The 16,855-nt window shown below is 41.2% G+C and overlaps 1 protein-coding gene across 3 annotated transcripts in view; it reads left to right on the top strand.

The window, feature by feature from the left end:
* Positions 1-7,422, top strand: part of LOC106606549 (nuclear GTPase SLIP-GC) — a 40,422-nt gene extending 33,000 nt beyond the window's left edge. Inside the window, exons 22-29 of one of the 3 annotated variants that reach the window (XM_045719901.1) lie at positions 325-476; positions 582-658; positions 1,026-1,231; positions 1,663-1,913; positions 2,113-2,232; positions 2,888-3,038; positions 5,329-5,607; positions 6,238-7,422. In XM_045719901.1, the coding sequence (XP_045575857.1) occupies positions 325-476; positions 582-658; positions 1,026-1,231; positions 1,663-1,913; positions 2,113-2,232; positions 2,888-3,038; positions 5,329-5,607; positions 6,238-6,254 (1,253 nt within the window). In that variant the 3' untranslated portion in view covers positions 6,255-7,422. Of the gene's footprint in view, positions 1-324; positions 477-581; positions 659-1,025; positions 1,232-1,662; positions 1,914-2,112; positions 2,233-2,887; positions 3,039-5,328; positions 5,608-6,237 lie in introns of those variants that run through there. The other 2 variants (XM_045719902.1, XR_006770169.1) reach the window with 2 other exon arrangements.
* Positions 7,423-16,855: the final 9,433 nt, after the last annotated feature.

The raw sequence follows: 16,855 nt of genomic DNA on the forward strand, positions 1-16,855 counted from the left end.
TACAACTTGATGTTAGACGGTTCCTCACCCTAAAAGTAGTCTATGAGCCAGGAGAAACTGTAATCCATGTTTGGTTTTCTATGAACAGTCACTACAAACTTCAGCTAACTTTAGCCACCACAAGCTAACAAACAATATAAGTGATGGGGACATTTGAGCAAGTGTTTTTTCTTAAAATGAAATGGTCAAATCACCTCAAAGTAACATCAAACCAAATACAGAGTTAATTTCAGGGGATTTGGCCAATATCTAACATGAAGTTATAAAATCCTGAACTTCCCTTTTAAAAGCTGATGCTTGTCCTGAATCCTTTCTCTTATGCAGATGATGTCACTGTGGAGTATAACAAGATGAAGATGTACTATGAGAAACTGATGGGTTGCTCTAGTACAGTACAATTCACTCCAAGATTGGATTTACACACAAAAACTACCACATTTGAATCACAGTCTGGGAATGGTAGGAAGCGTGTGCAGGTATGTTTGTGGGGAGTTGATTAACCACATCTCAACCATAGCAATTCAGTCAGAGTATTTGATCCCATGTACTAGAGTTGCCTGGTCTTCCTTTTTCTGTTACAGGTGCCAACAGGTGTAACAATGTTAACTCCTGAGATTGTCAAAGATCTTACAACACATAACCGCAAGCCTACGTATAGGTAACTATTGATCACTGAAACTTCCACTACTTTATCTTGGCCTTTTCCTATGGTCATGTTTACCACTAATCCAGAGGAGGTTGGTGGGAGAAGCTATAGGAGGACGGGCTCTTTGTAATGGCTGGAATGAATAAATGGAACGGTATCAAACACATCAAACATATGGAAACCACACGTTTGACTCTGTTCCATTTATTCCATTCCTGCCGTTATAATGAGCCCGTCCTATAGCGCCTCCCACCAACCTCCTCTGTACCAATCAGTTCCACACAGAATCTACAAAGACATTAAGTCAAGAGTGGTTGACTCTTTTGATTAAAAAAACATATTTTACAACTGTCAACTTTGCCTTTCATCTGCCTTGCAGGCTTCAATGCCCCAAGGCAGGTATTTTCCAGTGCAGTTCCACTGGACTGGTGTTTCTGATGGAAGGGAAGGGAGATGTGGTTTACATGATGACTCAATGGGACAGGAGCCTCCTGGGCTCCAGCATACCAGCAGGACCCCTATTCAGCATTGACTGCCCTGAGCAGTCTGTCCGGCAACTGCATCTCCCACACAGTATGTGTGATGGTAAGTGATGCATCACTGTATGTGTGATGGTAAGTGATGCATCACTGTATGTGTGATGGTAAGTGATGCGTCACTGTATGTGTGATGGTAAGTGATGCATCGCTGTATGTGTGATGGTAAGTGATGCGTCACTGTATGTGTGATGGTAAGTGATGCATCACTGTATGTGTGATGGTAAGTGATGCATCACTGTATGTGTGATGGTAAGTGATGCGTCACTGTATGTGTGATGGTAAGTGATGCATCATTTCAGTATATTGATTGTTTTAATATGCAATATAAAAATAATTATAATAATTCAATAATAAAATGGCTATGACATGACATTACCACTGAATAATACATTCAATAATAATACGTACTTTGGATGAGACTTACAGTAAATTAAAGCATTATTTACAGTCAATTAAAGCATTGTTCTTATTCTGCAGAGAAAGATGACAATTTGTCCGTGGCCCATGTTACTGATGGCAACATGGAGATTGTTCAGCCACTCAAGACGACTGCTACACACGTGATTGTAACCATCACACACCTCTCCCTCTTTGGCCTCATCAGAAATTGGTTCTCCATCCTCCCGGTCCGAAGCCAGGTGCTGCTGTTCCTCCAACCACAAGGGAACAGACCCCAGAAGCGCATACTGAATGTTATGTTGTTGCCCAAGAATGTGCCACTTTGTGAGGTAATATTTACAGTATCAATAAATTCATTCTGCACACGGCAAGAGCTGTTTTGTAGAATGAAATTGAATGTAGATATTGCTCTAGCTGGATAAATGGTGGTAAAATGGCTCATTACCATTACTTGATTTCTCTCAGAACTGTTAGTGTGAATGTATTTGATCAGTTTGTCTTGAAGTAATGCACCTTTATTCTTTGAAGGTGGAACATCAACAGAGGGGGAGTACTTTCATTCAATCCAGCTCCAACTGCACATTGACTCCTAGAGGAAAATATGGTCTCTGCTGTGAGCTGGTGGCAAATTCTAGCATACAGCCAAAAGTAAGCATGGTCATCACAAACAACCATACATTCCTATATGCACTGAGTGTTCAAAACATTAAGGACACCTGCTCTTTTCATGACATTGACTGACCAGATGAAAGCTTTGATCTTTTATTGATGCCACTTGTTAAATCCACTTCCATCAGTATAGATGAAGGGGAGGAGACAGGTTAAATAATATTTTTTGAGCCTTGAGACAATTTAGATATGGATTGTGTATGTGGGCCATTCAGAGGGTGAATGGGCAAGACAAAATATTTAAGTGCCTTTGAACGGGGTATGTTACAGTAGTTGGCTTGTGTCAAGAACTGCAAAACTGCTGGGTTTTTCATGTTTATCGTGTGTATCAAGAATGATCCACCACCCAAAGTACATCCAGCCAACTTGACAAAACTGTGGGGAGAGGGGTTGTGACTCAATATTAGAAAGGTTTCTTAATGTTTTGTACACTCAGTGTAAGTATTCCTTTCGTGATGTGCTACTGCTGGTTTGTGGTGTTGGGTATGATGTGTGGTTTTTATGTGCATGTACCTGACACCATGAAGTTCCCACAGGAAAAAACGTTCTATGTGCTATAAGGCCAGCTACAGTAATTCTAGCTCTCTGTTGCTGTCTATATTTGGCTAATATTCTTTTTGATTTTGTGTTTCAGAGTGGGCAGTTTGACTATGACTATAGACCAAACTTCCACCCCACATTTCAGGTATTTTTGGACTGCATGTCGGGTGCAGAGAACATCAGACTGAGTCTTTTAGACAGAGGAAGTAACGACCAAAGAGTGTGGGAGTGTCTAATTCCAACAGGTTAGATCAAATGCCAGTTTGTTATGAACCTGTACAGCCCTCACCCCTACTCATTTAAACTGTATTCAACACTGTACACCCCTCACCCCCTACTTATTTAATCTGTATTCAACACTGTACACCCCTACTCATTTAAACTGTATTCAACACACTGTACACCCCTCACCCCTACTCATTTAAACTGTATTCAACACTGTACACCCCTCACCCCCTACTTATTTAAACTGTATTCAACACTGTAAACCCCTACTCATTTAAACTGTATTCAACACACTGTACACCCCTCGCCCCCTACTCATTTAAACTGTATTCAACACACTGTACACCCCTCACCCCTACTCATTTAAACTGTATTCAACACACTGTACACCCCTCGCCCCCTACTCATTTAAACTGTATTCAACACACTGTACACCCCTCACCCCTACACATTTAAACTGTATTGAACACACTGTACACCCCTCACCCCCTAATTATTTAAACTGTATTCATCACACTGTACACCCCTCACCCCTACTTATTTAAACTGTATTCAACACTGTACACCCCTACTCATTTAAACTGTATTCAACACACTGTACACCCCTCACCCCTACTCATTTAAACTGTATTCAACACTGTACACCCCTCACCCCCTACTTATTTAAACTGTATTCAACACTGTAAACCCCTACTCATTTAAACTGTATTCAACACACTGTACACCCCTCGCCCCCTACTCATTTAAACTGTATTCAACACACTGTACACCCCTCACCCCTACTCATTTAAACTGTATTCAACACACTGTACACCCCTCGCCCCCTACTCATTTAAACTGTATTCAACACACTGTACACCCCTCACCCCTACACATTTAAACTGTATTGAACACACTGTACACCCCTCACCCCCTAATTATTTAAACTGTATTCATCACACTGTACACCCCTCACCCCTACTTATTTAAACTGTATACATCACACTGTACACCCCTCACCCCCTACTCATTTAAACTGTATTCAACACACTGTACACCCCTCACCCCCTACTCATTTAAACTGTATTCAACACTGTACACCCCTCACCCCCTACTCATTAAAACTGTATTCAACACTGGACACCCCTACTCATTTAAACTGTATTCAACACACTGTACACCCCTCGCCCCTACTCATTTAAACTGTATTCATCACACTGTACACCCCTCACCCCCTACTCATTTAAACTGTATACAACACTGTACACCCCTCACCCCCTACTCATTTAAACTGTATACAACACTGTACACCCCTCACCCCCTACTCATTAAAACTGTATTCAACACTGTACACCCCTACTCATTTAAACTGTATTCAACACACTGTACACCCCTCACCCCTACTTATTTAAACTGTATACATCACACTGTACACCCCTCACCCCCTACACATTTAAACTGTATTCAACACACTGTACACCCCTCACCCCTACTTATTTAAACTGTATACATCACACTGTACACCCCTCACCCCCTACACATTTAAACTGTATTCAACACACTGTACACCCCTCACCCCCTACTTATTTAAACTGTATTCATCACACTGTACACCCCTCACCCCTACTTATTTAAACTGTATTCATCACACTGTACACCCCTCACCCCTACTTATTTAAACTGTATTCAACACACTGTACACCCCTCACCCCCTACTTATTTAAACTGTATACATCACACTGTACACCCCTCACCCCCTACACATTTAAACTGTATTCAACACACTGTACACCCTTCACCCCCTACTTATTTAAACTGTATTCAACACACTGTACACCCCTCACCACCTACTTATTTAAACTGTATTCAACACACTGTACACCCCTCACCCCCTAATTATTTAAACTGTATTCATCACACTGTACACCCCTCACCCCCTACACATTTAAACTGTATTCAACACACTGTACACCCCTCACCCCTACTTATTTAAACTGTATTCAACACACTGTACACCCCTCACCTCCTACTTATTTAAACTGTATTCAACACACTGTACACCCCTCACCTCCTACTTATTTAAACTGTATTCAACACACTGTACACCCCTCACCTCATTTTGCGTAAGACAAGACTCAATCATTGTTATTGTTATGTACATCATCAAGTGATGAGTCTTGTTAATAAGAGAGACACATTCAGGTCATTAAATATGTTTTGTTGTATTTACTGGCTTGTTATGTAGAACACAGTTGTTCTTGAGGGTTTTAGTTAATTATGGCTCTAATAATATGACCTAGTTGTGTATGCATTTTCTGACATGAATCTCAGGTGCCGAGGCTGAACTGAACCAGCTCTCGGGTGAAGCGTTTGTGGATAAGCATATGGCTGATCTCATTCAGAGGGTCAAGATGGTGCTGCATGTAGCAGATGACCTGCTTGTGGAGAATATGATCCCAGATGAATTGTACTCAAGAATCCTCAGGGCTTGGACCAGTCAGGAACAAATGAGACTACTGTTGGATGCTGTACAAGCAGGAGGAACAAGAGTGAAATCTGCCTTCTACAAAGCTCTCCAAATCTATGAACCTCGTCTAGTCCAGGACCTGGGTAATATCAAACTCCTCTGGTCCCCTGTAGCTCAGTTGGTAGAACACAGTGTTTGGAATGCCAGAATAGTGGGTTCGCTTCCCACGACCACCCATATGGAAAAATATATGCAGAAATATATATAGTCCCTTCGGATAAAAGCGTCTGATGAATATCATATAATTTATTATTATTGCTCTCCCACTATGAGTACCTGAAACATGGAGGGACATTAGAACGGCCCCTGTAACTTGCAAAGTTTCTCAAAATAACCATAATATTTCAAATAGACGGCCCTCACTTACGGCTTGTACAGACATGAACTATTCGTCTGTCCATCAGATATTCAACTCATTTCATCGTGTTATCGATATTGTGTGCATTGCATTCCTCCCATTATTTTGTTGCATAAACAATCACTGCCCTCTTACAGACATCATACAGTACATTTAAAGATCAGTTCCCAGATAATTCCTGATATAATATTGTAAGGTATTGTTGCAGAGTCCAGTGCAGTTTTGTGGACAGAGCGTGTGTTCATATGTGTGTATTCAGAGTGTGTATTCTCATAGTGTGTATTGTTATGTATTTTGATGGGAAGTATGTACATTTACAGTAACATTTCTAATCCCATTCTTCTACCAATGGCAGCAGCAGCTTCCCGCTGATGAATGGGATGGCCTGGGTTGGTCCTCTGCTGGACAAAGGGCAGCAAGCGGTCCCTCTTCCAGAGCAGGATGTCAGAATACTACAGTCACTATGCTCCTAATCTGCATTGGAGTGTTGGGAGATAAGACTGACAGCAGGAAGTCTATGAGGATTTAAAGTTAAAGCTGTTATAGTCTTGTGTTTGTGCTAACATTCCACTACTTGACACTTCTTGTCATACCAAACAGTCTGGCATGACAAGAATCAATCAAAATCAAATCAAAGTTTATTCGTCACGTGCACAGGATACACTGTGTGAGTGTGTGTGCATGTAAATTAATGAGTGTGGGAGTGCGTGAGTCTGTGTGGGTGGGAATGTGTGGAGTGCTGTGAGTAGACAGCCAGTGATTGCAGGTAGACAGTCATTGATAAGCTGTTCAGCAGTTTTAATGCTTCAGAGCTCGCCCCCAGTGATGAACTGTGCAGGCTTCACCACCCTCTGTAGAGCCTTGTGGTGGAGAGGGGTGCAGCTTCCGTACCAGGCGGTGATACAGCCAGTCAGTATGCAGCTCAATGGTACATCTGTAGAAACTGGTGGCAAGTCTTTTCAGCCACCTGAGGAAGAACAGGCGCTGGCGTCCCTTCTTGATAAATGCACCAAGGAGTGGAATGTTACCACTAACACACCAGATTTCTTCAGGCTAGTAGTGTGTCCTAGTATTTACAATCATTTGTCTTTTGTCTTCGTAATTCCATTTTTCTTTGTAATAGGGTGGTGCATTTCCTCATTACTCTCATTCACTTATGTTAATGGTGGTGAATATAAATTACCATTTTTATGTTGACATTTAACACCATTCAGTTTCTACAAATGTGTTGAACCAGTTTATTAATCATGTGTTGGTTTATTTTTCATTCATTCAAAGGATTGATGAGGTATTGTTTATGCTTGAATTATTGATTAATCCTTTTATATATCCTTTTATGCAGAAATAATAGCTGGATGTGTTTCTTTCCAATTGACCATTTAACCAAAATATGTCAATGTGATGTTGTTATAACCTAATAGTTATGTTTAGTCATTTTGTAACTTGTTGATTATTGTTATGTCCATTGTGGGGGAAATAGGATGTTTGAAAATCATGTCCTGTTATGGGTTTATTTCTCAATAAATAATGACTATAAATAGTTATGGTGTGGCGATTCCCTTCACATGAAACAATATGGTGTAGTGTTTAGGGTGAGGAGGGTTAATGATTATACTAAACAAAATAGCTTCTATATGATCAATACCAACGTTCAACATGATTAGAATTCATTTTCAAATTCCAATTATCATGGGTCTCATTACAAGAAATACAGCATGCTAAATGTATATTATGAATGTGTAATACTACACCACCCCAGGTTTAAACAGGAGCATAAGGAGTTCTGCCTAACACATTATGCACAGGTTCTAACAATCCAGGTTGAGCTGACAAATGTGGAAATAAGCAAACCATCAGCAGGTAACGGTACAGTATCTATTTTCTCTGTTCTTTAGAGTTAGAAAAAGACAAGCCCCACTCAACATGTAGATTAGTGAACCAGATTGACAAACATCACCCAACGTTCATCATCAACAGGACAGTAAATACTTACAACTAGAAAGTGGCAGGAGAAAGTCAGGGGAAAACTGGGCATCAAACTATAAATGATTCTTCTAAAACTGGGTCAAACTTAATGTCAAATCAAAACCAACAGCTCTATTTCCTCTCATCTGCTCCTTCCTCTGGGCGGCCACACTCAGGTCTCATCACACCTGATATTGATGAACATCATCAGCCAATGAGAATGTTACACAACAAGCATGGAAAATAGTGCCAAGGGCTTTGTCAACCATGTTACAAATGTACAAAACAAAGCACTTTTTGTATCTAATAACACACATTTCAAAGAGAAAGCAGAAATACCACACAACTACAAAATCAACCTGCAGGAGGCCATATGTATAATGTTGCTGTAACCTACTGATTTTAAAAGCAGGTTTATATGAGCATGAATTCAAGTCATGGTTTTCACATGGTTGACCTTGTGGTTAGTGTTGGCTGAGCTGGTTCAGAAAAGGCTGTCCACACAGTGTACCTCAAGCTGATAGGTTACTTTGGTTTCCATTTCATGTTTTCTCACATCGACCAATAGATAATCTAGGTCTAGCTCATTCTCTTGAAAGGCTGCTACATCGCTGTACATAATGAATGGGGTGTTTTAAGACTCTACAATAGTCTTGTGTATCAGCTGCATCTCAAACATGGAGTGTCATAGAGCATGTCTTTGTCATAGAGCACGCCTCTGTCATAGAGCACGTCCCTGTCATGGACCACGTCCCTGTCATGGAGCACGTCTCTGTCATGGAGCACGTCTCTGGCATGGAGCACACCTCTGTCATAGAGCACGTCCCTGTCATGGACCACGTCTCTGTCATGGAGCACGTCCATGGCATGGAGCACGTCTCTGGCATGGAGCACGCCTCTGTCATGGAGCACGTCCCTGTCATGGAGCACGTCCCTGTCATGGAGCACGTCCCTGTCATGGACCACGTCCCTGTCATGGACCACGTCCCTGTCATGGAGCACGTCCCTGTCATGAAGCACGTCCCTGGCATGGAGCACGTCTCTGTCATGGAGCACGTCCCTGTCATGGAGCACGTCTCTGGCATGGAGCACGACTCTGTCGTAGAGCACGTCTCTGTCGTAGAGCATGTCTCTGTCTCTGTCATAGTGCAAAATACATAAGAAGACAGCAGTACATTCAACTGTCAACCAGATATATTCAATTGCACGAACCACACACAAAACACATTGATCTGCAGAGACCATTTAGATTGATAAATGGTCAGCACCATGAACCAGAGGGAGAGATTCCTCCAAGCCCATCAACTGAAAACTATATTAGAAATATATATCTTTAAATACTTTAAAAGCTTAGAAAAGTTCAGCACCATGAACCAGAGGGAAAGAGTTCTCTAAGCCCTTCAACTGAACAAAGAGAAAAGCAAGGCATCACGGTGTGTGTGTGTGTGTGTGTGTGTGTGTGTGTGCGTGCGTGCGTGTGTCGTGAAAGTGCAATTCCGCATGTGAAAGTGAAATTTTGTTTTACATGTGAAATGGCAAATGTGATTTTCACGTAAACGTTTGTCACTTGAAAATGCAATTCCACTGAAAACTGAAAATCACATGTTAAAAGGTGGCGTTAATATGGTTTCACATGAAATTTACGCTCAAATGGTACATTTTTTTGTAAGTGTGGTGGTGATGACATGAAAATATATTGGGAACGACATCCATACAAGCATTACATTCCGATTCCGCCCCCAACATAGTGTGAAATACACATTAAAACAATAGCCTAAATCTAGACTTATTCTGATAGGCGGTAATGAGGAGATTCCGGTAATGTGTGTGTGGAGTTATGGTTTTGGGCAAACTCAGTCTCAGTGCTTACATACTTCAGGTGCACAGCAACTGTAACTGAAATCACTGTTTATAATTAATGTCATTATTATTCCGAACTTAATTGAACTTGAGGAGGTTCTGGACATCTATTATATCTGATAATTGTAAGTCACTCTGGATAAGATTCTCTGCTAAATTACTAAAATATAAAATGTCAAATGTAAATCTGATCTGGTTTATGGAACATGATCTTTGTATGGTCACTTAACATCTATCCTGTGAACTGTCTTTTGAATGAGGAGATTAAAACAGAGATGCTTGTTCTAGGTCCCAAGAAACAAAGAGATCTTCTGTTGAATCTGACAATTAATCTGGATGGTTGTACAGTCGTCTCAAATAAAACTGTGAAGGACCTCGGCGTTACTCTGGACCCGGATCTCTCTTTTGAAGAACATATCAAGACTGTTTCAAGGACAGCTTTTTTCCATCTACGTAATATTGCAAAAATCAGAAACTTTCTGTCCAAAAATGACGCAGAAAAATTAATCCATGCCTTTGTTACTTCTAGGTTGGACTACTGCAATGCTCTACTTTCCGGCTACCCGGATAAAGCACTAAATAAACTTCAGTTAGTGCTAAATACGGCTGCTAGAATCCTGACTAGAACCCAAAAATTTGATCATATTACTCCAGTGCTAGCCTCCCTACACTGGCTTCCTGTTAAGGCAAGGGCTGATTTCAAGGTTTTACTGCTAACCTACAAAGCATTACATGGGCTTGCTCCTACCTATCTTTCCGATTTGGTCCTGCCGTACATACCTACACGTACGCTACGGTCACAAGACGCGGGCCTCCTAATTGTTCCTAGAATTTCTAAGCAAGCGTCCCACCTAGCCCATAGAGGTTAACATGATACACCTGCCCTGAACTGATCTGTCTGACTACACCTGGTATAATCTCCTCATTCAACATGATATACCTGCCCTGAACTGATCTGACTGACTAGACCTGGTATAATCTCCTTGTTTAACATGATACACCTGCCCTGAACTGATCTGACTGACTAGACCTGGGATAAACTCCTCATTCAAAAGACAGTTCAATATGATACACCTGCCCTGAACTGATCTGGCTGACTAGACCTGGGATCAAATCAAATCAAATGTATTTATATAGCCCTTCTTACATCAGCTGATATCTCAAAGTGCTGTACAGAAACCCAGCCTAAAACCCCAAACAGCAAGCAATGCAGGTGTAGAAGCATGGTGGCTAGGAAAAACTCCCTAGAAAGGCCAAAACCTAGGAAGAAACCTAGAGAGGAACCAGGATATGAGGGGTGGCCAGTCCTCTTCTGGCTGTGCCGGGTAGAGATTATAACAGCACATGGCCTAGATGTTCAAATGTTCATAAATGACCAGCATTGTCAAATAATAATAATCATAGTAGTTGTCGAGGGTGCAACAAGTCAGTAACACAAGAGTAAGTGTCAGTTGGCTTTTTCATAGCTGATCTTTGAGAGTATCTCTACTGCTCCTGCTGTCTCTAGAGAGTTGAAAACAGCAGGTCTGGCACGTCCGGTGAATAGGTCAGGTTTCCAGCAGGTCTGGGACAACAGGTCTGGGACAGGTAGCACGTCCGGTGAACAGGTCAGGGTTCCATAGCTGCAGGCAGAACAGTTGGAACTGGAGCAGCAGCACGGCCAGGTGAACTGGGGACAGCAAAGAGTCATCAAGCCAGATAGTCCTGAGGTATGTACGGCAGGACCAAATCGGAAAGATAGGTAGGAGCAAGCCCATGTAATGCTTTGTAGGTTAGCAGTAAAACCTTGAAATCAGCCCTTGCCTTAACAGGAAGCCAGTGTAGGGAGGCTAGCACTGGAGTAATATGATCAAATTTTTGGGTTCTAGTCAGGATTCTAGCAGCCGTATTTAGCACTAACTGAAGTTTATTTAGTGCTTTATCCGGGTAGCCGGAAAGTAGAGCATTGCAGTAGTCCAACCTAGAAGTAACAAAGGCATGGATTAATTTTTCTGCGTCATTTCTGGACAGAAAGTTTCTGATTTTTGCAATATTACGTAGATGGAAAAAAGCTGTCCTTGAAACAGTCTTGATATGTTCTTCAAAAGAGAGATCCGGGTCCAGAGTAACGCCGAGGTCCTTCACAGTTTTATTTGAGACGACTGTACAACCATCCAGATTAATTGTCAGATTCAACAGAAGATCTCTTTGTTTCTTGGGACCTAGAACAAGCATCTCTGTTTTAATCTCCTCATTCAAAAGACAGTTCACAGGATAGATGTTAAGTGACCATACAAAGATCATGTTCCATAAACCAGATCAGATTTACATTTGACATTTTATATTTTAGTAATTTAGCAGAGAATCTTATCCAGAGTGACTTACAATTATCAGATATAATAGATGTCCAGAACCTCCTCAAGTTCAATTAAGTTCGGAATAATAATGACATTAATTATAAACAGTGATTTCAGTTACAGTTGCTGTGCACCTGAAGTATGTAAGCACTGAGACTGAGTTTGCCCAAAACCATAACTCCACACACACGTTACCGGAATCTCCTCATTACCGCCTATCAGAATAAGTCTAGATTTAGGCTATTGTTCTAATGTGTATTTCACACTATGTTGGGGGCGGAATCGGACTGTAATGCTTGTATGGATGTCGTTCCCAATATATTTTCATGTCATCACCACCACACTTACAAAAAAATGTACCATTTGAGCGTAAATTTCATGTGAAACCATATTAACGCCACCTTTTAACATGTGATTTTCAGTTTTCAGTGGAATTGCATTTTCAAGTGACAAACGTTTACGTGAAAATCACATTTGCCATTTCACATGTAAAACAAAATTTCACTTTCACATGCGGAATTGCACTTTCACGACACACGCACGCACGCACACACACACACACACAACACACACACACACCGTGATGCCTTGCTTTTCTCTTTGTTCAGTTGAAGGGCTTAGAGAACTCTTTCCCTCTGGTTCATGGTGCTGAACTTTTCTAAGCTTTTAACCTCTATGGGCTAGGTGGGACGCTTGCGTCCCACCTACTCAACAGCCAGTGTAATCCCGTGGCGCGATATTCAAATACCTCAAAAATGCAAGAACTTCAATTTTTCAAACATATGACTATTTTACACCATTTTAAAGACAAGACTCTCGTTAATCTAACCACACTGTCCGATTTCAAAAAGGCTTTACAACGAAAGCAAAACATTAGATTATGTCAGCAGAGTACCCAGCCAGAAATAATCAGACACCCATTTTTCAAGCTAGCATATAATGTCACATAAACCCAAACCACAGCTAAATGCAGCACTAACCTTTGATGATCTTCATCAGATGACAACCCTAGGACATTATGTTATACAATACATGCATGTTTTGTTCAATCAAGTTCATATTTATATCAAAAACCAGCTTTTTTACATTAGCATGTGACTAGCATGTGACTAGCATTCCGACCGAACACTGCCGGTGAATTTACTAAATTACTCACGATAAACGTTCACAAAAAACATAACAATTATTTTAAGAATTATAGATACAGAACTCCTCTATGCACTCGATATGTCCGATTTTAAAATAGCTTTTCGGTGAAAGCACATTTTGCAATATTCTCAGTAGATAGCCCGGCATCACAGGGCTAGCTATTTAGACACCCAGCAAGTTTAGCACTCACCAAAGTCAGATTTACTATAAGAAAAATGTTATTACCTTTGCTGTTCTTCGTCAGAATGCACTCCCAGGACTTCTACTTCAATAACAAATGTTGGTTTGGTCCCAAATAATCCATTGTTATATCCAAATAGCGGCATTTTGTTCGTGCGTTCAAGACACTATTCGAAAGGGTAAATAAGGGTGACGAGCATGGCGCATTTCGTGACAAAAAATTCTAAATATTCCATTACCGTACTTCGAAGCATGTCAACCGCTGTTTAAAATCAATTTTTATGCAATTTTTCTCGTAAAAAAGCGATAATATTCCGACCGGGAAATCGTTTTTTATTACAAAGAGAGTGAAAGTAAAAGCATGCTATCCCCTCATGCATGAGCCTCAGTCTAATGGCCCTCTGATAGAGCACTTGCCAAACGCGCTAATGTGTTTCAGCCTGGGGATGGAATTACATCGTTCAGCTTTTTCCCGCCTTCTGAGAGCCCATGGGAGCCGTAGGAAGTGTCACGTCATGCCAGAGATCCCCTGTATTTGTTAGAGATGATCAAGGAGGGCAAGAAATTGTCAGACAGGCCACTTCCTGTAAGGAATCTTCTCAGGTTTTGGCCTGCCAAATGAGTTCTGTTATACTCACAGACACCATTCAAACAGTTTTAGAAACTTTAGGGTATTTTCTATCCAAAGCCAATAATTATATGCATATTCTAGTTACTGGGCAGGAGTAGTAACCAGATTAAATCGTGTACGTTTTTTATCCGGCCGTGCAAATACTGCCCCCTAGCCCCAACAGGTTAAACAAGGAGATTATCCCAGGTCTAGTTAGCCAGATCAGTTCAGGGCAGGTATATCATGTTGAATGAGGAGATTATACCAGGTCTAGTCAGTCAGATCAGTTCAGGGCAGGTATATCATGTTGAATGAGGAGATTATCCCAGGTCTGGTAAACCAGATCAGTTCAGGGCAGGTGTATCATGTTGAATGAGGAGATTATCCCAGGTCTAGTCAGTCAGATCAGTTCAGGGCAGGTATATCATGTTGAATGAGGAGATTATCCCAGGTCTAGTCAGTCAGATCAGTTCAGGGCAGGTATATCATGTTGAATGAGGAGATTATCCCAGGTCTAGTCAGTCAGATCAGTTCAGGGCAGGTATATCATGTTGAATGAGGAGATTATCCCAGGTCTAGTCAGTCAGATCAGTTCAGGGCAGGTGTATCATGTTAAATGAGGAGATTATACCAGGTCTAGTCAGTCATATCAGTTCAGGGCAGGTATATCATGTTAAACAAGGAAATTATCCAAGGTCTAGTCAGTCAGATCAGTTCAGGGCAGGTGTATCATGTTAAACAAGGAGATTATCCCAGGTCTAGTCAGTCAGATCAGTTCAGGGCAGGTATATCATGTTAAACAAGGAGATTATCCCAGGTCTAGTCAGTCAGATCAGTTCAGGGCAGGTATATCATGTTAAACAAGGAGATTATCCCAGGTCTAGTCAGTCAGATCAGTTCAGGGCAGGTATATCATGTTAAACAAGGAGATTATCCCAGGTCTAGTCAGTCAGATCAGTTCAGGGCAGGTATATCATGTTGAACAGTCTTTTGAATGAGGAGATTATCCCAGGTCTAGTCAGCCAGATCAGTTCAGGGCAGGTGTATCATATTGAACTGTCTTTTGAATGAGGAGATTATCCCAGGTCTAGTCAGACAGATCAGTTCAGTGCAGGTCAGACTGGATAGAGGAGTATGTAGTGAAAACAGCTCCCCTAAGAGAGATAATGAAAGAAGCTGGACAGCTTAATCTGAGAGCACAACTAGAATGGAACACTGATGCTCTGGTTGCATTTGAAACCCTTAAAAAGGAGATGCAAACAGCACCAGCTCTAGCAACCCCAGATTACACTAAACCATGTTTGTTATACGTAGCAAATAGGTGTGATAATTATGCAGCAGCTGTTCTTATGCAGGAAACATGTAGTGGTAGGAAGAAACAGCCCATCGCTTACTACAGTTCTAAACTGGATCCGGTAGCTCAGTGTTACCCACCCTGTTATCAAGGGTTGGCAGCATTGCATTATGCTTATGACAAGGCGTCAACTATCCCCATGGGATATCCCGTGATTATAAGCACTCATCATAAAATAGTGTAGATGATAGAACAGGGTAAATTTGTGTTAACTAATGCTAGGACTTTAGACTACATGACTCTCCTCACTTATCCTGATGTCTCCATTAAAAGATGTAACACTGTCAACCCGGCCGAGAGAATCCCATTTGAGTTTGAAGGGAAGGCGCATGATTGTGTTGCAGAAGCCTTAACATTTACCAAACTGCGTCCAGACCTGGAATCCATTCCATTAATAGACAGAGAGGGAAGTAACATGGTGAACTACTTTGTAGATGGTTCTTGTTTCAAGGACTACACAGGTAATCATGCAGGAGTTGCAGTAGTTAAACAACAGGGGAAGGCTTTCACTGAGGAAATATTAGAATATTGTCCTCAACCCTGTTCAGCCCAGTTGGCTGAACTACAGGCACTGACTGCAGCATGTGTGCTAGGTAAGGGAAAGGCAGTTAATATCTATACTGATTCAGCTTACGCACATGGTGTATGTCATTTGTTTGGGGCAGTCTGGAAACAGAGAGGGTTTAAAAAAAAGTGATGGTACTCCCATTCAGCATCACTCGCAAATTGTTAAACTAATGACAGCTTTAATGTACCCTCGGAAACTAGCAATAATCAAATGTCAGGCGCACAAAAAAGGTAATGACTTTGTTATTAGGGGTAATAATCCATCTGATGAAGCTGCCAAGAAGGCATCTAGATGTATTATCCCTATTTTAACTGCACCTTTGATGGATATGGTTGGCATCGTGCCAATTACAACTCCGGCTGAGTTGGTTCATACCTGGCTACAGAGGGGAGCCTCTGTTGATAGACATGGAGTATGGAGAACACATGACGGTGCCATACTTGCCACCACTACTTTATTGATGTTGCTGATTAATGATGCACATGATCTAGATCATTGTGCAATGGGGGAGGTGATAAGAAAAATAAAAACCTTATCTACAGGCAACAGTAGATGAAATCTTGTCAAAATGTGAAATATGTGCGAAAAATAACATACGTAAAGGTATAACTACGCCCATAGGTCACATACCGGTGCCAGAAGGTCCATTCCGACACATTGTGATGGACTACGTAGACAAAAACTAGAGGCCCCATATAGCTATCGAATAGATTATCAACAACCATATGAATGTTTTAACAGCACAGAAGGACAGAATGAGATGGGGAAATTCAAAGGCAAATGTGACATCACATGGCACCTAAATAAGGAAACCATGTGGAACGCAGACACTCCGGGAAGGGCTACTTATCAAGCAGCCGGAAGTTGGATGGGAAAATAATTATTCATGATAATTGTCAAAATCAAACTTTAGCACTGCCATTAATTAACCATATGAAGAACAGACTGTGG

This window comes from Salmo salar, chromosome ssa06 (assembly GCF_905237065.1).
Source record: "Salmo salar chromosome ssa06, Ssal_v3.1, whole genome shotgun sequence".
Lineage (NCBI taxonomy): Eukaryota > Metazoa > Chordata > Actinopteri > Salmoniformes > Salmonidae > Salmo > Salmo salar.